The 22,074-nt window shown below is 47.0% G+C and overlaps 1 protein-coding gene across 2 annotated transcripts; it reads left to right on the top strand.

The window, feature by feature from the left end:
• Positions 1–3,502: 3,502 nt before the first annotated feature.
• On the top strand, positions 3,503–21,826 carry GPR139 (G protein-coupled receptor 139). Of its 2 annotated transcripts, none has more exons than XM_068423894.1 (2): positions 3,503–3,687; positions 17,399–21,826. In XM_068423894.1, the coding sequence occupies exons 1-2, from the start codon at positions 3,567–3,569 to the stop codon at positions 18,331–18,333; spliced, it is 1,056 nt and encodes a 351-aa protein (XP_068279995.1). In that variant the 5' UTR covers positions 3,503–3,566; the 3' UTR covers positions 18,334–21,826. The 2 variants fall into 2 exon arrangements, with proteins under 2 accessions (XP_068279995.1, XP_068279996.1); XM_068423895.1 differs by having other exon boundaries at positions 3,564–3,637.
• Positions 21,827–22,074: the final 248 nt, after the last annotated feature.

Here is a 22,074-nt window from a genome sequence, read left to right as displayed (position 1 = left end):
TTTTTTGGCCAAACGATCTCTCTCCTTTGAGAAAAGAGACACCTCCACCTTTCACACTGCTTCTCCCAATCCCTCATTCACACTCCATGCATTAGTCTTTCAGTTTCACCTTTTCTGTCTTCCAGGCATGTTACTCGTGCCAGTGTCTTTCAACAACACGACGTTTCGTTCTTCCAGACTCCTTGAGTTGATGACTCTTTTCTCTCAAAGTCACCATTGATTTGCTCCATGGCCCAAGTAGATGGGGTGTTCATGACTAACACGTCACTCCACCCTCCTGCCCCCAGGATCGCTGCCTAGCAGTTTATAGGAAGGCTCAGTTCCTCTCAAAAACAGAAAGCTAACCAAGTTCAAGTGGCTCTGGAATTTTAAAAGCAAAGTACATCCACCTCTTATGTAGCACATCATACAAAGAATAAACTGCTCTTTGGAAAAGAATAAATGTCATTCATTGTCTGAGCATGTAGCTGTTTATGAGATGGGATTCAGAAACCATCCTTGCCGCAGCTCCAGAGGCATTCTGCCTTCACTGTTAATTCAGGAGCAGACCAGTGCTCTTCTCACTGCGGGCCTGATGTTACACGTAAATGTCATCCCTTTAGAAAGTGCCTGGAAATTAAGAGAAGTTTAAAAATAAACAGCTTTAAGTAAAAGCAAGCATTGTGGTTAGTGTTGAATTGGCTCTATTGAAATTTCTTTATGTCTAAGGTTCTGTTACTGCACAATTCAGTGAGCTGAATAACCAAAATCGCTTCATTTAGACCAAAAAACTCATTTGAAGTTGTTTGAAGGACAAAACATCCTCAAAATATCTTTTACATACTGAACACAAGAGCAATCTTCACATTTACTTTGGGCCTGTAAATCTGAGATATTACCAAGTATTTCATTAATTTGACTTCAGTGAAACAAAAGCAAATCAGACCCGGAACCCTGGTCCATCCTGCTTTAGGAGCTCTTGGCACAGTGAGGCAGACATGTTCCTCAACAAGCTTTAACCAAACTAACTGAGGTACCAGGAGCAGCTTCATTTTCTCCGGCCTCTCCATTTGCAGGGCAGGCTGGAGGAAGTGTTAGCGAACGTGACCAAATTTTTCAGTTTTGCCCCTCGTACAACAGGAACGCATCAGATGCAGCATTGCTGCTTGCACCTGTGAGGGTCCAGTGACAGTCCCAGGTGGAAAGACGGGAAAATATTCTTTCTCTTATGACCAGAAGCTCTTCTCAGCACACGAGCAGCTACCTGAACTGTGCCCTGGAGACAACTCCAACTCCAAGGAAACGAACGCTAATATTATAGAAACCCCTCCAGGGAAGTCCTGTTACTCAGGATGTTTAAAACTAGGCCAGACAGAACAGTGGCAGCAGCACAACAGCAAATGGATGGCAGAGGCGCTTCCTCAGCCTCCAGCTTCTGGGGGATTTCAGTGTTGTTAATCAGGCAGTTGAGAGACCCAAGGTGCTGCAAACTGGATGTGAGGCTGCTTAACCATCACTTGCCGTCTCCTCCTTTTGTGTATTGCTTTGCTGATAAACTTCACTTAGCTTCAAAATATGTGAGTCGTGATTTCAGCCCTGCTGATGTTTTACTCCACCCAAGAAAAGGTTCCAGGAATCACCACTTCTCTTTTGGGAGGCAATAAAAGATCTCTTTCCTCATCAGCTCTGTTGCAGGAATAAGAAATGAAATTACACTTTTTAAAATAACCAGAAGAAAACCCTGTAGGTTAAAAATCTGGAAGAAACAGGCACAGTTAAATTCACAGGGCTTTGTACTGTATAATCACACACACCCCACTGCTTTATGCAATTCTGTTGGTTATTTGAATGAACGGTTTCAAAAGATTTCTTTTTAAAAGGCACACATCCACTCAAAGGCTGTACTAGCAGACTCTAACCATCTTTAACGCTATGTTCACAAAGACATCTATTGAAAACACAGAGGAAAAATGTATGTTTTTCCAGCATGTTTAACCTGGGAAGCTTGACAGCAGTTTCAGTACAGTTCAAAAAGACCTCTTCTATTAAACATTTAAGTGTGTGAACAATCTTACTGAGACTCCCAGCAAAGTAACCTACTCAAGTCCTTGCAGGACCAGAGTCTTGCTTGCTCCCTGTTGTGTTTCCAAACAGAAGCTAAACGCCTTTTCAAACAAGATCACGAAAACCCAAAGATATGGATGTCCTTGCTTAGTAACCTGATGGTCTTGCCCTCATGGTGCCTTCCCACCTGTAACACACTTTTAATGCTCTATTGTTATCCACGCAAAAGGACCAGGTATTTTCAGAGAGCAGGGACCACATCTTTATTTAGTTTTGTAACCCACCCACTACATTCTTGTGTGTACCCTAACAGATGTGTCTCATCGAACAACCCCACGTGTATTTTATGCATACGTCATCCTTAGCCTGCTCTGGCAGCCACAGAAATCCTAGGGATTCTTCCCATGCACAGTGCTGGGCTGTGGGCTCAACCCTACACACTTCTGGTGAAAAAAAGTCTTGTTTTCTGCTCAGTGGAAGTGCACTGTAATCTAACATCTATTTTATCACTAAACCCTGTCCCTCCTGAACACATCAAAGTGCTGTCATCTGTTGAGCCCACTGAAAGAACAGGACTCCACCACCTTAACATAGCAAGCATAACTCTAAATCACTTATGAGTTACACCTAAGACTATGTACTGAAATACACAAACGTTCAAGAACAGGTAGAAAAGGTTTCTGAAATCCCGGTTTCCCCGCTGCCTTGCCTCACAGGAATTACACGCACGTCTGTCTGTGGCTCATGGAGGGGAGCATGGTGTATCTCACTGCTGGCCACCCCGGTCCCTCACCCCGCAGCGCTGTGGGGAGAACAGTGACGGTGTAATCAGCTCTGGGTTTCATTTCACTTTTGCAGCTATAAATGCTCATTTCTGGATTTACTATTTCCTTCCCAGCCTGTTTCGAAGCGTAACCCAGGGCTGCCAGGCAGGTGCACCGCTCATAAACCCTCCCTCTGCTCTTGTGATGCTCTTGTCTTGGGTGCCAGCTTGGAGAAAAATTCCCCTTTCCTGCCCTTCGCTGCGGCGTGAGCTCGCTGCCGGCCGGCACGGCGGCGGTTCGCCCGTGGGGGTTCACCCGCGGAGCTCACCCTCACCGCCGCCCGGCCCGGGTGGCAGCGGGGGTAAGAGCCGGGCACCCCCGTGCTGCCCCGGGCAGAGAGAGGGTCCTGAGGGGCGCCGAGGAGCAGCGCCGGGGCAGGGTCTCGTCAGGCCCTTCTCCGCCAGGCTCCCCCGGCCCTGCCTCTGCGGACCGGGGCGCCCCAGGGCAGGCGCCCTCCGGCGGAGGGGCGGTGGGTACCGCCGGCCGGGGCGGCCTGAGGCGGGGCTGCCCCGCCCCGCCCCGCCGGCGGGAGCCGGTCTGGCCCCGCCCCGCGCCGCCGGGGGCCGCGCCGTGTGCCGCCGCGGGGGCCGCGCCGCGCTCGCCGCCGCGGAGCGTGCGAGGGGCGGCCGGGCGGCGCGGCCGGGGCGGCCCGTGCGGCGGAGCCAGCGCCAGCAGCGCGGCCGCGGGGAGAGCGGGTCCATGGAGCACAACCACCTCCACCTCCACAACGGCTCCCTCCTGGCGCACCACCGCTATGGCTGCGGCTTGGGGTACGCACCTGTCGTCTACTACAGCCTGCTGCTCTGCCTCGGGCTGCCGGGTGAGTGCCGCGCCGGGGGCAGCCGGCGGGGACGGGGCGCCGTGCCCGGGCCGGGGCTGCGGGGTTCCCGCAGAGTTGCCGGCAGCGCCCGCCGGAGCAGGGTGAGCGCGCCGCGGCGTCCTGGGGCTGCCCAGGGCCCCGGGAGCGTGTTCTGTCCCTCACTCGGGGGGGATGAACGCGGGCGTTTCTTAGACAGCATCTCCGCTGCCGGACACGCTGCTGTCCCTGCGTTTTCTCTCTCGCCGGGGTGTCACCGCCTGCCCTCGCTCTGCTGCGGTCGCTTTCCCACCCGGAGTCGGGCGCTCTGACTTTGAACTTGACATACAAAGTCTCAGCCCGTCGTGAAGTTTCTACCATAATCAATTTCGCCATTTGAAGACAAAATGGTACCGAGGACAGGCGGGTGCCGGGTCTGGCCCCTATCGATCGCATGCGGGGCGGGTAGTAATGAAAAGTGTAGCTGTCGAGTTTTTCTGGTGCAAATATCTGCCCGGCTCCCTGGGGCAGGGTGGGCTCTAGCAGCAATGTGCCGCGCATAAAGAACTGGGCTGGGGAAGGAGCATGCTATCACAAGGTGAGCAGACGGTTGTCGTACTCAGGAGCCTGTCCCTGCAGCCGATGGAGCAGGACAGCATCTAGAAAGTCCAGTCTTAGGGTCAGCGCCCTGCGAAGGCAATGGCAATGCTGACACTGAGATCCCTGAGTGCAGGTACAGGGCTCGGAAGAAAGTCCCAGCTCACAGGCACCAGCCTCCAGACTGTATAACCCTCAGCAAAATTTCCTACTTTAAAAGGGGACAAAGACAGTACAGAGATGCTGGGGATGAGAAAAGCAAGAGAGACCCCAAATGGGGAAGGAAAGGATGTTTCAGGCTTCGGTGTGAACACCTGTGAGGCACCATTGCCAGCACAGAGGTATCCACAGCTCAAAAGGCAGAGATGCCACACGAGCATCACATCGGCATTGCTGTCTCAGCCAAGACGGAGGACGGAGCAGGTTTCTCCTCCCGGAGGGGGCTGACTGAGGCTGTCAGCGAGACGCCTTGGCACGCAGGACCACAGGGAGCTGCTCATACAGCCCCACTTCTGTGGTTACAGACTGGGCTTCAGCAGGCAGAGCTGCCATCCCAATGCAGCCTGGGTGGGCAAACATCACAGCTTGCTCCCTGGCTTAACACCTCCAACCTCAGAGTAACTTAGAGCGATGCCAAGGACAGGCAGAATGAGTCGGGGAAAAGTTAGAGCAATCTGATGCACCGAGGTGAATCGGTATTTTAAGGGTCAATACAAGAGAGTTTGGCCATGTCTGTGTACAGCTACACATTTAAAGTGCCATGTAAAATGGCAAGCAGCAATGATAGTTAATAGTCTACAATTTCTAAATGTTTTGTTCACCTTAATTCCTTCTTCAAACAGTTAATTAATAGAAAAAATTTTTAATCAGACATGAAGAGAAGCCTGCCTCTGAACAGCACACATGCAATTACCACTCTGCATATGAATTGATGTTGTGTTGGGTTTTTTTTTCCTCCCTAGCTTATAATTAAAATTTGAAGATTAGCTAATAGTTCAGAGAACTGGAAAGTTAAGTCAAGTCCTATATTTATCCACAGAGGATGCAGGGCATAGGCAAGTGTCTCTGCTCCACAGCACTGACAAGTCTCAGCCCTGACCTGAAGAGACCCAGCCAGCAGGGATGAGAAGGTGGTTTCTTCTTCATTAATCCCTTAGGGGCTGCTTAGATCTCCACAGTAATGGCAAGCTCTGATTTCAACCCCTGTCCTCTAGGAACTGAACAAGACCCTCTCAAGATGATCAGGTGAAGAAGTTGTTACGAAGCAGTCTGTGGCTTAGTCTCTGAAACGGGGGAAAGTCTTACCTGCACAGACAAGAAAAATCATTTAATGAGTGTTCTGCACATACTTGCAGCAGCTCCCTAAGGATACTGCATTGTAATTACAGACCTAACGCTGTCATTCTAAGAACATGGTTAAAATCGGTGCACGATCCAAATTAGCAATAGGGACACCCATTTCTCAAGGGATCAGGCATAGGTTGATTAGAGCAGTGGCACCAGTGATAGTACGTAACAACTAGCCAAAGCATTTGGTGGTGCAACACTGCTGAGGTCAGTGTGCTTACATCAGGTATGAATGTGTCAGCTTGCTCAGTGCACGTTATCTGAGGATAACATTGGCACTAACACCTGAAAACACTGCACATGTACAGTATGCTGAGTGCATGAGAAATCTGTGATTCTCACCCTGAGACTGCACAGAGATGAGAACAAGCTGGATATGTTTAGGGGAAGACTCACATGGCCAGGCTTCATTGAGGATGTGGTACGGGGCGTGAGCAGTGCTGAAAAGATCTTTTCATGTTTTAATTTGAAGCTGCTCTTCAGTTTTCTAACATTAGAAAATTGTAAAGGCAGCACACTTATTACCTGCTATAGAAAAAGAACCCTGAAGTCTGTGGGATCTGAGTAATTAGATTTGCATGGTATTTAAGGAATTTAAGAGAAACATCATCTAGGATCTGTCCTCAAATACAGCACTAGTGCAGTGTTTGGCTGAAATGGAAAGGGTTAACTCCTTGCCACAAATCTTGGAGAAAGACTGATGAGAGGGGAAACCAGTTAACTGTTTCTGCCTTTCTGCTCTGGTGTCTGAAGGAAATTTCACTAACTCAACAACTCCACTTTGAGGCCAAGCGATGCCAGGCCTGCTTGTGCATGCAGAGAGAGCATCCTTTCCCCTGCCTCGTGTAACCCAGGCATCTCAGCAGATCCTGTTCTCAGCAGTGGCTCTTTCTCCCTCCTTGTTCAAGCAGGTACCAGAAAGTCTGAAAAAGGCAGAGACAAGAGAGCGCAAAGCGAGCTCCCTTCACCCCTGCTATGGGCCAGTGGCCGGCTGTGCCCTGCAAAGAGGTGCAAGCACAGAAGCACCCTGGCATGCCCACCCTGCCACAGCAGGTACCGCGGGATGGGGTGGCTTTGCCTCTTCCAGAAGTGATTGTGCCTTCCAGTCAGCTGGGACGGGAGGTTTCTTCTTTTCCCTCTAAGCAGAGGCTGGCAAGACAGAGACTGTTTTCTGAAACTTGTTTTGAGTGCAGATGTGCAAAAGCATCCCACAAGTGTGCAGTCCCGCTGCCAGGAGCGGGGATGCCCCAGAGCAGGCTGCAGGGGACAGGGAGAAACTGCTGGTGCAAGGGTGGGGAGCAGAGCAAGGCATCAGCGCTGGAAGTGGGGTCGTACTCCCATTTCGGGGGCGGGGGGTATCATTTATGGAGCAGTTCTGCAGCCCCTGCTCTGCCATCCCCGTGCTCCCCTTGTCTGTCAGTCAGAGAGGACCTCTGAAGCACCTCCAGTTAGCCAAGAGAGGGGCTGCAGGAAGGCTGAAGGGAAGTGTTTATTGCTTTAGTGAGAGAAAATGCCAGAGAAGAGGTGTTGTTGGATGTGGAGGAGGGAAGAAATTGCTGTGATTCAATCCAGGAGGGGGCTGGTAAGGTGAGGAAGCAAAGAGCAACAGGTACCAACTCTCAGTCTGTCCCTTTGCCAGCGAGAGCTGCACAAAGCAGGTAGACCAAAGAGCTCCTGCTATGGCGGTGCCACCGAACACAACCAGGAGGGTCAGGCAGAGAAGCAGCAATACTTGCTGCAGATACTTAGCTTTGACCCTGATTCCTGCTCCATCAGAAGGTGCAGTGGCAGCTGAGTTGCCTTGCATGCACCCACTTTCCCCGTCGGGGGTGTAGTGTGCTGCTGCTGAAAGGACAAAGTGGCAGCATCTCCTAGACTGGGGTCTGCCCTGATCCGTGCTTCCAGGGGTCTCCTCCTCCTGACAGTGTGGAGACACAGAGTAAAATCTGGCTTTCTTACTGCGTGATCGCTGGTTCCACTTCGCTCCCTGGTCAGCCGCCTACCTGGGGAGCGAATGGGCTTCAGGGGTCATCACATCCCAGTGCCACAAAGTACAGGCACATACCCAGCACCCTTACAGCAGCCCCAGGAGGTAACAGACACACCAGTGCCCCACAGAAGTGCCGTTCCAAACTTTGAGAGCCTGGTCTACAAACATTTCTTTTATTCATGCTTTGGGCTTCTGCTTAAAACTCATCACGCTGATTTAAACACAGATTCAGGACTTTGCAAGCTTGGGAAAGCAGCCTGGACACACTTGGGTGCTCCCAGCTGGAGGGTGCAAACAGATAGCTTTTGTGTCAGACCTGCTGCTGAACAAGGTGTCTCAGAGATGGGAACAACCCAGGTCATTCAAAGCCCAGGCACAAACAGCGCACTCGGCGGGCTCCATGTAGAGAGAGAGAAGCTGTAGTCCTGGCCTAGAGGAACATGTAAGCTCAGCAGGGGAGCCTAACCTTTTTAACACGCTGTCAAGGGAGGGCTGCATGTTATGGACCTTCCCCTAACTAGCAGATGACAGAGGGGCTGTCCTCACACAGCAAGTCAGCTCCTTCCTAGGGTGTTGGATTGACACGCAGGTGTGTAACATTTGCACTGCCCCTGCGCAAGCTGCAGTACAGTCACAGGCAAACTGAAATGATGGAGAACTGGTCCTTCTGGAGCCTTCTCCCTGTACGCGTCTTGGAACAAGGAGGCTATCTGGGAGGTGTGCAAGCCAGGGCCATCGTCCTGGTGAGGCAGGTGCTGCTGGTGGGCCATGGGCTGAGCACCCCTGATCTGAGACCACCACCATGCAACAGCCCACCTACGCTCCCTCCGCTCCCCGGCGGTGTAGGGGGAACGAGACCTGAAGAGGGTGGCCATCTCTGTGCTTACAGCCGCGACCTCGTTAGTACCACGAGTAGGAAGGGGGACAGGTAGCAGTTTTTGTTGATGACTCACATGGCATGTAATACCCAGTAAATACCAAAGCAGGCAGAAGGTAGGTGTACATACAGCACAGAGCTGTACAGAAGTGTCTGACCCGTTTTGGATTCCTGCCATCCACTGCCTAGTATATTCTTCTGCAATCACAGTACAGGCGTCTGATTAAAGACAGCATTTCCACGACCTGAATAAATAGCCTCTCTCATAACAGCACACCTCAACAATAGAAGTGCTAAAGGAAGATCTGAAAATATGAGTAGGAGAACTGTTATGTGCAGAGTTATGACCTTGAAAAAACAGCACTCTTCAGCTGTCGCTCATTAGATAGAGTTCACACAGTGAATAAGAACTGAACGCTCCTGAGGCCTGATTCAACTCCCCTTTCATTCAAAGACCATACTTTCCCTGACTTAAAATCTGAGTTGGACGCAAAGCCAGTATATTGCATCCTGCTTAAAGAAGGACAAATAAATTGGCAGAACTTTAGCTCAGCTATGCGAGGAACCGAAGGGCACTGCAGCACATTACAGTAGCACTGCTGGACAAAGGGGAACAAAACTGCTGCCAACATGCTTAAAACAAGTCACTTCCTATTGTAAAATGAATGCTTTTTCTTTAAGGAAAGAAGAATCATTATGAAAAATAATAGATCCATTACAGTGTGCCTGCACAGAGATGGCAAGAGCAAGGCATGCAGATGGGCGTGATTCAGTTTGGACAGTATGCCTGGAGACCGTGGCCACTAAAGCCTTGCAGCCTGAAAAGCAGCATGTGGCTGAATCCGTGCTCATGCAGAAGAGGACTTGATTGCGCTTCTCTGAACACCACTACAGAGTACAACTGCTAACTGGTTTTCTTCTGCCACATCAGTGGGAAACAACACTGTCAGGGCTGTAATGATAACGAGGTGCAATATTTGGGAGGCTCAGTAGACTATGAGTGCACAACCTTGCATGGCAGGCTGCTGACAGGGATTAAGAAGGAAAAACTCCAAAGGAGATCTTTCCTTGAGATGACAACGACACAAAAGAGAGAGCACAGCCAGTTTTCACGGTAGGTGGGTAATGCAGAGCCCCCAGTTGTTAGGAAGTCAGGCCATTCAGAAGCACTAGGCAGTCTAATATCCCGCTGTTCTTCATCCGCCCCCTTACTTAGTTCTCTCCTCCTCCTCTTTCTGCTCCCCTCCGTAAAATGGGGGTGAATCAGCAGAAATAAGCCAGCAGAAGGCCTTCATCCACGTACATCAGAACAATTTGCTGTAGGCAAATAAACAACAGGGAGATGTCCTGATGTGGTGCTCTCTGCTTTCACATGCTAAGTGCAAAGCAATCCCTGGCCACAAGTGCTTTCACCTGCTGTTTTAGGTGGTCTTTTTGAGCCTTTAATCTCTTTTCCCATTAACTATGAGACACCAGAAAAGGAAACAAAGCCAAAATTAACCCCTTAAGTACAGGAGACCTTGCACACAATTCCGTTTTCGTTCTGCAGAGTAAAAATACCTATGTATATAAGGATCCTAAAACCCAGTGTCTGGAGCACTGTTGGTACCATTCTGGGGGTGACCTCATGGGAAAAGATGGTGTTGGGTTGCCCCCCAGGACACCAGTATGGTTGTGCAGAGGGAATAAAGCAGAGGCAACCAAGCAGGACCAGAATTAGCGGTACAAAAGATGACCAAAAGGAGTTTTATCCCTTTATCCATGGAAGAGGAGAGAAGCCTGCCTATTGAAACACTGAGCACATCTTTGTCACTGAAATTGTTCTCTTTTACCACTTGAAACAGAGAGTCCCTGGAACATACAGTCATTCAACTTCTCCATCTTTTCAACCACATGGTGCATTGACTGCTTGGCTAGATGCACTGGAGGTTGCTTTTGGTTTCAAGACAAATTACCTGTCAGTCAGTTACCTTAGACTAGGATATTTCACAAACATTTGTTCGTTCCAGGTGTTTTCTTCAACATCCAGACTGGCACACCAAAGAGCGATATATTTAGTGTGGATGCAGTACATTCTCTGTGAGGGAAATAAAGCCAAACTGCGATGGTTTTACATTGTCTGTCATTTCCTGCATATTGTGTAAAATTGGCATAGTCTCTGAGAAAGCTTGGCCATGGGGTTTGCAAGCATGAGCTCCTATTGCATTAGCTAATGCTTTAGGAAGACATAAAAACTTTGGTTTTTTTAGCAAAACCACAATCAACAGTAAAATCCTCTTAATTATTCATGTTCAGTAAAGAATTCATGCCAGTGCTCTTATGAAATCATGTCCTGCCTCCATCCTAGTCATCACATCAAATACCTTGGCACCTGCCTCAGTGCTTTGGTGTTCGATATCAAAAGGGTAGAATGGTTTTGTCATCCTCAAGCTCAGCTTACTCAGCTTGAGACCTCTTAAACTTTGCTGACAGCCCACATTTAGAAGCCACAGACACCTGCCAAATGAGACATCCGAATTGCCTTGAAAATCTCCCTCTGTCCAGATACGTTGCATGAATAACCAAATCCCTTTTATGATTTCTGCATTATTTTGCAGATTGCTTTTTCTCCTCCCAGCACCGATTTCCATTAGGAAGCTTTGCTGCTCTGGTAGCAAGATGCGAGGCTAGGTTTTGGGATGTGACTTTTAGACATTTTTATCCTCATGTAGGTGCCTCTAAGAAAGGCTTTAGCGGGGGATGTCCAAGAGTCATTAGAGGCTTTCTGTGCTGTAGGCCCAGCTCAGGAAAGATGGATGAGGAGGGTGAAGACAGCAAGAGGAGAATCAGATCGCTGTCACATTAACACACGTGTCACCAGTGAGCACGTACTGGGCCTCCCTGCATCTTAGCCTCGCGTTCCTTCTGGGCTGTTCTCATATTGCAAAAATAGCCCAATTTTATAAAGATTAGGGAAAAAAGCCTGCTCCAACAGTCTAGGAAAGCCAAAAGCAATGCAATGCAGTTACACCTGTCTGCCAGACAGGTTACTGCACTTAACCCTGAGTGGTTGGCAAGGCTCAAAGTGAACACCCAGCCATTGGCATCTCCACACCATTACCATGTCTGTGCCCTCTAACAGCGAGGAAGTGCTTCTGGCTGGATTTAAATCCTCTGGCCTCAATGCCCAGCCAGCGCCAGCCACAGAGCAGAGTACCCCATTCACCGCATCCTTCCTCAGAGCCACCTCAGCTAATAAATGCTGTCAGTGAGAAAAATGGCCCCAGAGGCCAGATTTCATTGTCAGAATCTGGCCTCTGACACCAACTCATTCATTCATCTGTCACTCGTAAGCACAAGGCCACGCCGTGTTTTCTCTAGCAGTCACTAACCCAGGCTCCTGCATATAGAGGGGAGTTTGGCTTGTCCTGGGCAAGAGCTTGATTATTGCCTACCTCCTGTTCACTTTCACCCTCAGAGCTGGCATGGTCTGTCCTTGCACATGGGATTTCTAAGCACAAACCACACGAGGGCCTTCCTACAAAGTGTGAAGCCTCCTCCAGTGGCAGTCCTGCCTCCATGCCTGCTGTAGCTTTTGGGCTGCTCACTTTTTGGCTGAGATCCCTCTCCATCCCTGTGAGGTGATGCAGGCACCGGCAGAAGGGACCTCCCTCCCAAGGGTGAGCAGGTGTGTGCTGTTCGGCGGTGCTCAGACAATTGAACAACAAAGAAATCCATTTATTTTAAAAGTCAATCCCCACAGGAACTCTCAGGGAAGGAAAAAACTTGTACTTCAGTAATTATATTCTGTAAAGTATCTCTACGCTTCTCAACCATTTAAGGAAGGATCTCAGGATATGATAATAAAAGAGAAGAACAAATGACATTAGCCATGAGCGGGCACTGTTCATGAAGGTTGTCCCCACCTACTGTAGGGTTGAGTTCAACCCACACCAGCTGTAAGAGAAAAGCATGGAACTGCCCAATCTTCTTTAATGACAAACAGCATCCAGGACTCACTTCAAAAGACCATATAACCAGCTGTAGCCAACATCATTAATAAACACGTTTACTTTGCCACAGCTTTTTTTTTTTTTTTTTTTTTTTTTTTAATAATTCCTGTTATGTAGCCTCCTTCAGAAATCGCCAATTATCATCATCTTCTCCAGAGATCTCCCCCATGGAATAAAGGCTGAATGCCATCCTCATCTCCAGTCTGGTCACTACTGGTGAACGAGTGTGTTTGTTAGTAATCGCAGTCAGATCTGGCTGCTGGACACAGTACCTGTTTACATTTTAATATTGCCTCCTACCTTAGAGAAAATTATCTATTCCCATTAAGCCAAAACACCACTTTTTTTTACCATATACTTTTAGCATATTGTACTTATAGCCTCAGGGTTTCTAAATCTAAGGAGGAGGTGTTACTGACCTATTTTCTAAAGCAATTTAAAATTTCCCGTTCACAACCTGTCTCTCTCTGTGCCAGTCAGGTGACTAACGCGAGGCCTGCAGAGTAGTTTCATACATTGCACGATAATTTGTAGGGATCCTAGCAACAACTGTATTCGGTAAAAGGCGTCCATTATATTCAGTGACCTAACGTTTATCCCGCTCGGTAAGCAACACTCATGGCTACTTCACGTAGGTAGTTTGCGATGCTGAACTGCTGAACTGCCCTATTCCCAAGGCAGCGGCGCTACGGCCTGTGCTGGAAAGGCTATGTCACTGCACAGGCTGCTGCGTACATGCAAAATACTCTCAAAAAAAAAACCAAACCACAAAACCAAAGCCCAGAAACATGCCTATTTCTTCTTTATACAGATACAATCGCTCCTGCTTAAGTTAACGTGTGGTGATAATAGTCAGTGGAAGGAGCTCTGCAAATCCCCTGCAAAGACCATGGTTAGACACTCTGAGCTATGACTGTAATCCACAAAACAAGAAGCTGGCGAAAGAACTGTGCCTTTCGGTCATGGGCACCACTTTGAGGAGGCACAGAAGGCTGCCCAGGCTCTGCAGGCAAGGCAGCATGGCTTTATTATGGGAAGCAAATCCAAATCTACATGAGAACCAAGGTTATTCCTAAATGATGTTCCCTCTCAGATACGTAGGACCTCCGATGGCCTGAATTTCAGTGCCACAATTTATATTCAGAAGATGATAAAGTCAGAGGAGATGTCAAAGGAGAGACATCAGTGTCCCATGACGAAGCCTGGATGAGTTAGAAGGTTGTCATATTTTGAGCAGTGTGGACTGATGGTGTTTGGGTGTCAGGGACCTTCAGACGCTGTGTCTCAAAGGCGTCCTCATGACTGAAGGAAAAGAATTGACACTGCCATTTCTTACAGTTGCTTCTCATCATCTGCTAGTGGCATCTCAAGGCTTCAGCCAGCTAGTCCCTAATCAAGCCCTGGTTCTCAACCAGATATTTATAAATTCAGAATACTGCACTGCAGCAAGTGACGCTGGCATAAATTCCCATCTGTCATCCCCTAATCAACTCCCAGCACAGTGATCAATCTTTGTCAAATTCAGATGATCTCAACTACTTAACATCTAGAAAAGACACTGCAAGAAATGGGCAGTATACCATCCAGGACAATTTAAGGGCACTGACCTATCCAGCAGCTATAGCTCCACATACATTACAGTAGAAACAGATATTTTTATATCTCCATCATCATCTCTGCCATAGTCCTCATCACTGACTACAATATTAGTGCAAGAATTAGGGTAAACAAGGTTAAAATGTGGTCGCAAATGCTCTTCCATCACCTTTCACAGGCAGTAGGTAATTTTTGCCCACAGGAGAGCTCATAGGGCACCGAGTAGGCACCCAGGAGTCACAGAGATGCTGGCACAAGGACACAGTTGTTCACACAGAGCAGTGTTCCCCCCCATTTCCCACTTTACTGAGCTTTAGATAGTGTTTGAGGACACACCAAGGACCAACTTAACACTGGCTAGGAAAGAGACATCCATAGCTCATCTTTGCTTTCCCTATACAGCATGCAGCAGGAAAAACACTCCCAAACCCTGTGCTAAGACACTGTCATACTGACAACTTTCTGCTGCACCCCAGTATATGTCTGTTTTCACAAAGTAAATGATATTACTATATTTCATATCATCCAGCCAGAAAAAGCCCTAATGGGATCCCAGGGAAAGCATTCCTAATACAAGATACCATAACCCTTGCAGAAAAATTGGAGAGAGCTTGCATGTACTTTGTCAGATCAATTTTCTAATCCAGCTCACCAAGCAAAGCTCACTGGCATTAGACAAATAACTTGCATTTCAGTACACACTGTTACTGGCGTTGCTGGGAACCCTGAGAAAGCCGGGGGGAGAGGGTGCAGAGGAAAGGACTGCTCATAAATCTGCTCCTGTAGGAAAATGGGAGCGTGGTTAGGACCAACGAGCAGGACCCCCACGATGGGCAGAAGGGGTGGGGAGCAGGGCTGCTGTGCCTGGACGTGGCCTGGCTTCAACATCCCTGCAGAAGCTCCTCTGCCAGCCAGGCCAGAGTTACCAGTGGGGACCAACATCCTCAAGCATCCCCCTTGCTGCACGCTGGCTCCAGCTGCTGCTCCTGGAGCGAGCCAAATCCAGGGAATTTAAAGAGAAGATGAACCCCATGGGTCACATCCAGTATCTGTGAGGCTGAGCCACGCAGCCTGGCTGGCCAAAACCAACAGTGACTGCAGAGTCGTGATAAACACTCCAGCTCGAGTATTTCCTTGACAGTACATCACTCACTGTACCTCCAGGGCTCATCAGCAGGCACCAGAGAGGCATTTTGTAAGCAAGTGAAAAATGACACAGCAGTTCTGACTATATCACCCCCCATCTCCCACATCTGCTCTGAGCTGAAATCAGTGCAGTTGCATTCATGTTAATGAAGGCAGAACTGGGAAAATTCCCCTGGATGTGATTTGAGACAATACTGTTGGAAAGATCATGCTTTTTTTTTTATTATTTAGGGACGTTTAGTTTGGTTTAGTTTTCTTTCAAGATACAAAATTAATATATTAAATTAATACAAAAATAGGTGACACTTATGAGGGCTATTACTCAAGATCATTCACTCTGCTGCAGTTTGTTTCCCCAGTGGCAGAAGTCTGCTCCCAGGCAGCAGGCTTTGAAGGCATTTATGAAGGAAGTAGTTTTCTCCAGTGCCAAGTAAAACAGTTAAAAAAAAATAAGCATCTTCAGTTGTAGTACATATGTCTTAGGTCATCATTGCCTTAATGTCAGCAACTTCCTTTCTCTCAGATTTAAAGGAATCCTTACAATTATTGCTGATTTGTTTTGGGAAATCCATCAAAGCTGGCAGAAATGTTTGAAGCACTGAATGCACAAAAGAGGTGATTTATAGAACACTTATGAAAATGTCAAATACAAACATTTGGCAGTCTCTTATACAGTAAATCAGGTCTGATTTTTAAGCGCTACTTCAGGTATCCTAGCCAAGTGATAAAGCCTTCTGATGGGAACAATCTCGCCTGTCTCATTCCAGCCATATCACTAGTAGGAATAACAGGATTTTTTTTTTTTTTTTTTTTCAATTCAGGACTACACAGTAAGTTCTAGTAAACATGAACAAGTAGTTAAGTTTGGCTACACCTTAGTGCACCTGGAAAGCTCTCAAGGGCTGTTTGTATCTGTGGTGGGGAGCCCTTCCTATAGCATCCCTTACAGCACTGGTTCAAGCAGCCATTAAAGCGTATCTTTAAGTTGAATCACAGCTTTAGAAGACTAAAGCAAACCAGACAGTGAAAGAGCAGAGACAAGACACTTGAGCATTTCAGCATAATATTATTTAAGTGTCATGCAATACATCTAGGCATGGTTTAGGTGATGGGTCTGTATTGTGGCCAGAGAGTTGCAAGTAAATGCTTTTTCAGGAAACTCAGGGGTGTTTACACTTGGGCTGAACTGTAACATCCATCACATCTGATGTGACCAGCAGGATTTCCTTAAAGGCTCAGCTGTATCACTCCAGAGGAAAACTACCTTCCAGTTGAAAGACTTCTAAAGAGCAGCTCTGGATATGCAAGCAGGTCTTTGTGGGGCAGATCAGTTCAGTGCTAGGAAGGGCGACGCTTCCCCAGAGCCCATCTGCAGGAGAGCGGGTCAGGCAGGCAGGGCTGAATTACAGGAGGCTCACCCTGGGCAGAGAAAACTTGAGTGCTGTGAAGCACCTCCAGCCCTTGGGAGAAGCTGAGGACACATGTTTCCCTGGAAGTCCTTCTCTCAGTTGGGATCCCACTCAATAGAATTAGACAATAACCTAATCCAACTCATTAAAATTAGAGAATAACCTAATCCAGGTGGGCTTTGATTTCAGCTCTTTTTAAATGGAGTTCAAAACTAAAACAGGGAGGCACCACAAGCTGGGATGAGGAACGAAATGTCTCTCTCCAACGCCCACCCCACCCTTCTCATTTGCCATCTGTTAAAAATGTGAAAAAAGCAAGGGAGGAAATAAGTGAGTGTGTGTGTATATGAGAATAATTTTTTTTTCTCCTGCTACCCCTGCCTCCCTGTGCATGGGCAGGGGTCCCAGCACCCCCTGCTCAGAGAGCAGCAACAGAGCCAGGGCCATAATTCTACATCTGCTCCAAGGACATAGCAACAGGCTGCTGGACACCAGCTAACCCTGTGTCTGGAGTAAAGGTCCCAGCTTTCTGTGTCCCTCATCCTGGTCTGCTGAGACACAGTGTCAGTGTATGTCACAGCTGGGAGGAGGGCCACAAGCTCCGCTCATTGCAACAGCTTCTCTGAGGGACCCAGCTGTAGTGTTTTCCTTTTGGTTTCTTGAACTTTAGTAAATGCAGTCACATTGCCAAGTGCTTGAACAGAGCTACTGCTCCAAGCAAGTGCTCAGAAAAGCCAGTGTTAAGTCTTAGTAGCCTAACTCTGTGTTTGTGTCTCCACAGCAAACATCTTGACAGTCATCATCCTTTCCCAGCTCGTGGCTCGCAGGCAGAAGTCCTCCTATAACTATCTTCTAGCACTAGCTGCTGCTGACATCCTGGTTCTCTTCTTCATCGTCTTTGTTGACTTTCTCATGGAAGACTTCATCTTAAACAAACAGATGCCTCAGGTACTGGACAAAATAATTGAGGTCTTGGAATTTTCTTCCATCCACACCTCCATTTGGATTACGGTTCCGCTAACGATCGATAGGTATATAGCTGTGTGCCATCCGCTGAAGTATCACACAGTCTCCTACCCTGCTCGTACTCGAAAAGTCATTGTAAGTGTCTATACCACCTGCTTTTTGACCAGCATCCCCTACTACTGGTGGCCCAACATTTGGATTGAAGACTACATAAGCACATCAATGCATCATGTCCTCATCTGGATCCACTGCTTTACCGTTTACTTAGTGCCCTGCTCCATCTTCTTCATCCTGAATTCCATCATCGTGTACAAGCTGCGACGAAAGAGCAATTTCCGACTGCGAGGGTACTCCACAGGGAAAACAACAGCCATTTTGTTTACTATAACTTCTATTTTTGCCATACTTTGGGCACCAAGAATAATCATGATACTGTATCACCTCTACGTATCGCCTATAAACAACAGCTGGGTGGTACATATTGTGTCGGACATCGCCAATATGCTAGCGCTGCTGAACACTGCAATTAATTTCTTCCTCTACTGTTTTATTAGCAAAAGATTTCGCACAATGGCAGCTGCCACGCTGAAAGCCTCCTTTAAGTGTCAGAAGCAACCTGTGCAATTCTATACAAACCATAACTTTTCCATAACAAGCAGCCCTTGGATTTCCCCGGCCAACTCGCACTGCATCAAAATGCTTGTTTACCAGTACGATAAGAATGGAAAGCCTATAAAAATATCACCGTGAAAAGGGCAGTAGTTGGAGTTTCTGGGTGCAAGTTCTTTTCAAGTGGTTACATCGTCAGGATGTAATTTGCTGAAATGGCTGTTTTGAAGAGTGGTCATTTGATTTCATTTCCCTGGGAGACTGAGGGCAGATCAGACTGTTAGGAGGGAAGAGGAGCACTCGATTTCAGGAGCAAAAGTGAGAAGGCAAATGCCTCCATCTCTTACATAGCATTTTGAATATGCTTTGGAGTTCCAGTCTTAGTGTTCAGTCGCACTCAAACGTTCTGCATCCCAGCACCAGTGCAGTCCAAAGTCATTGGAGGGGGGAAGCCACAACAGTGTTTAATTACAACCTTTTAAACAACAACACCACCACCTTACTTGACCATGCAGTTCACTATTAACAGAGCAAACAGATGCTTTTATGTACTGTGGAAGGTGCCGTTTCTGGTATGTGCACTTGCCAAAAATGATGTGTTGTTGCTGACGAAGTACCACCACACAGGCTTGCTGTCAAGACCTTGTTGCAGGAGACAGCCTGCGAGGCAGAAACTGTGACAAGCCCTTTTTGGCTCATTTGAACAAGGCTTGAGGACTGATGAGTACCTGTTGCAGCCTTGGCATGGAAAGCAATCCTGCAAGCTGCCAATATTCATATGTTTTATGTTGTTATTTAAGAATGTGACCGAGACAGGGGAGCTCGAGGGAAGGGAGGGAGGTTTCTAGAGCCAAGAACAAAAGCAGCACCTTTTCCCAACTATTTCAGTTATGGTGTCTAAAGTGCGAGGTCAAGTCCCGCCTGATGCAGAGCTCCCACTGAAGCTGCTCCTGCAAGGTTTGGAGTGATTACAGCCCTTCAGATTCCTCCTTAATCAATAAAGATGTTCAGTTATCCCCCATGTTCAGGCCTTTAAGGATTAACATACCTCAACCTAAGATTTTCTCCTGACAGATTATGCCATCTGATTGCAAATTTGCCATTTAATTGTTAAAAAACTATTTGTGGAAAAAAAATCCATTAAATCCCCAACAGCAGTAAAAACATAGATCAGCTTGGACTGAGGCTTTTAAATATTTACCTTAAAGAAGCTTAACTTCTCTTCCTTCACACTCCAGAAACAGCATGCCAGCAATGCTAAGTGTAGAAAATGAGGAGAGAAGCAACGTACAGGGAGGCTGAAAATGCATTTCTTTTCATATCTCTCCTTTTCAGATCTTGGCATGTGGTCTTTCAGAGCCATGTACCACAACCTTTTTACTTCTGTATTGGGCACTTAATGCATCCTTACTGAGCGCGAGAGCAGACGTCCTTGCGTGGTGAACACAAGCACAGTGTGGTCAGTGGACACAGCAGCTTCTCAGTCACTGCAGATAAAAGCAGCCTGGTGCTAGCACTGTGTTTGTGCCTGTGCCCATCTCCACTGCCAGCGGGGAGCTCGTGGTGACCTAATGTAGTAAGGTCCCCCGAGAAGGGATCTAGTCAGCCCCGCTTTGGTGGGATCTGAGGACTGGAAGCATCTCTCTAAAACCCACGGTTGGCTCAGCTTTGGTGCATTTCCCCTACAAAATGCCAAGCCTGCACAAGTCCTGCTGAGGACAACAGCCCAGTTCCCTTCTACCACAAAGGTTGCATTTGCACACCGACTTGTACTGGTGACCTGCAAGAGCAAAACCCATGCCAAACCTGAGCCTGCCTTCCCCCAGAGGGAACAGCAGCAGGAGGCACAAGCCATGAAGAGCAGGACCCCAAGCAGAGGCTGTCTCGTGTGTGGAGGGGCTTTCTCAGGAGAGATTGAGACTACTCAGGTCGGTCAGGAGCACAGAGACAGGATGCCCAGCGCCACAGGGAGCACACACTGCCTGGTCCTCTCCCACCAGTGGAGCAGTTGGGAGAGCTGCTCGGCACTCCTCTGCGAGGAGTTGGAGCACCCCAGGGACCACTCTGGTTAGAGCGAGGAGGGGGGCACGTCTGGGGAACGGGGGAGCTGAGTGCGAAAGCTGACCCTTCCCACCCTCACCCGCCGAGGGGGTGCTACCCACCTAAACCCCCCCAGAGTCAAAGGGAAATGAGGAGCCCCCTCACCCTGTAGGCTGTTTGTCCCTGTGATCGCAACAAAACTTCACACTTACTTGCAATAATAAAGCATAAAAGGGATGCTCAGCCTCACTGTTTGTCACGGCAAGGTTAAAACCATTGCTCCCTTTACCAGTGTTTTACAGAAATTCAGTTTTGTGGCCATGCCTTCTACCCTCCTCTGAGAAACCTCTCTCTGGTCCTTGTCAGTTGATAGTAACCAAAGTTACCTTATGAAAAAGGTACTGTATGTTTCATTTTGGGAAAACACTGTATTTATAACTTATTTTTATTCTAAATTTGTTATGAGGAATGCTTGTCTGAGTTACATGTGAATGAGTCTGAAGTGCAATATCTATATAGATAAGTAGTTCATTTTTGAGAATGTATCTATTGAAAAAACTATTTATACAAGAAATTCACTATTCTACTTAATATAATAGTAACCTTACAGAAAATAGTGAATGTTTAGGGCTTTTATTTATTAAAAAAAATTTCATTTAAGTGCATGGCATACGCTGCCATTCACATGGTGTGATTTATTAGTTTTTGTAACATATGTTTATCCTGCAAACTAGCAGTGTCATCTGATTTTTCCTGTCCTGATGATGTATTTTTGTAAATTACTATGTTTAAAAACAAAAATCTTTCTGCGTGATTATTTTATTTCCCACTAAAAATAACCCATTAATTGTTGTAACTTCATTTGAAAAAACCTGCAATCCTTTTCCATATCATTTTAGAAATGACAAGGTGCAATTTTCATGTACAGTGAATTGGTCATTTCATTTCTGATAATTTAGGGCTTTAAGAGCTTACTTCCAAAGCCCCTTGAAGTCAGAGGGAGAGTTGCTTGTGGGTTTTGTGGTTGGTTTTCCAATCCCCATCAGTTTAGAAGGGCTTTGGATCAAACCGTATCTGGTTAACAAACATTTGAAGCCTTCTTAGAGTCCAGTTTGGATAATAAAGCCTTGACTTTTTAGTCTGCCATATGGGAGCTGCTGTTGATAATACTTGCCTTATTTTGGTTGTGTGAAGCATCTTGCAATGACTGTTGCTAACTAGCCAATGTCTTGCTGTATTATTTGTACCTCCTAATTTTCCAATGGTAAAAACTTAACCAAGCACATAGTGTCATTATTTAGGGAAGAAATATCCTGGAGACAAAACCATCTTTGTTGTGGAGATGGTCTTTTGTACTCTGTTTATATTTCAAATGTCTACAATTAGAAAAAATAAGCTGTGAATGGACAGTTTTACAATTACTTATAGGTATATGTCCTTGAAGACCACAGCTAGGAACAAAATACTTCTTAGATGAGTTGCTGGTATATAAAATTATGGGACCTATCACCTATTTAAATTGTGAATATTGATATTTTCATAAGTAGACAATATATTGTGTTTGACAAACTTGTTTGTATTATAATAAATTATGAGATGGTGCATAACTTACTACTGTGTTTGGAGCTATTGTTTGATTTATAGATTCTTATGATATACTTTTGATTTATAGGTACTTATGATATACTACAAATAAGACCAGTCCTTAGCAACCATTACTCAGTAAAACATGGCCTTCGATTATGGGTGTTCATTCATTTGTTGAAAACAAACCCTGAAATACAGTATGTATAAATTATTACTGGCCCAATTCTTCATTTTGAACCAAAGTCTCAGCTGTTG

Source organism: Nyctibius grandis, chromosome Z (assembly GCF_013368605.1).
Source record: "Nyctibius grandis isolate bNycGra1 chromosome Z, bNycGra1.pri, whole genome shotgun sequence".
Taxonomy (NCBI): Eukaryota; Metazoa; Chordata; class Aves; order Nyctibiiformes; family Nyctibiidae; genus Nyctibius; species Nyctibius grandis.
Note: the sequence above shows the minus strand (reverse complement) of the source record. Positions and strands in the feature narration are given on the sequence as shown.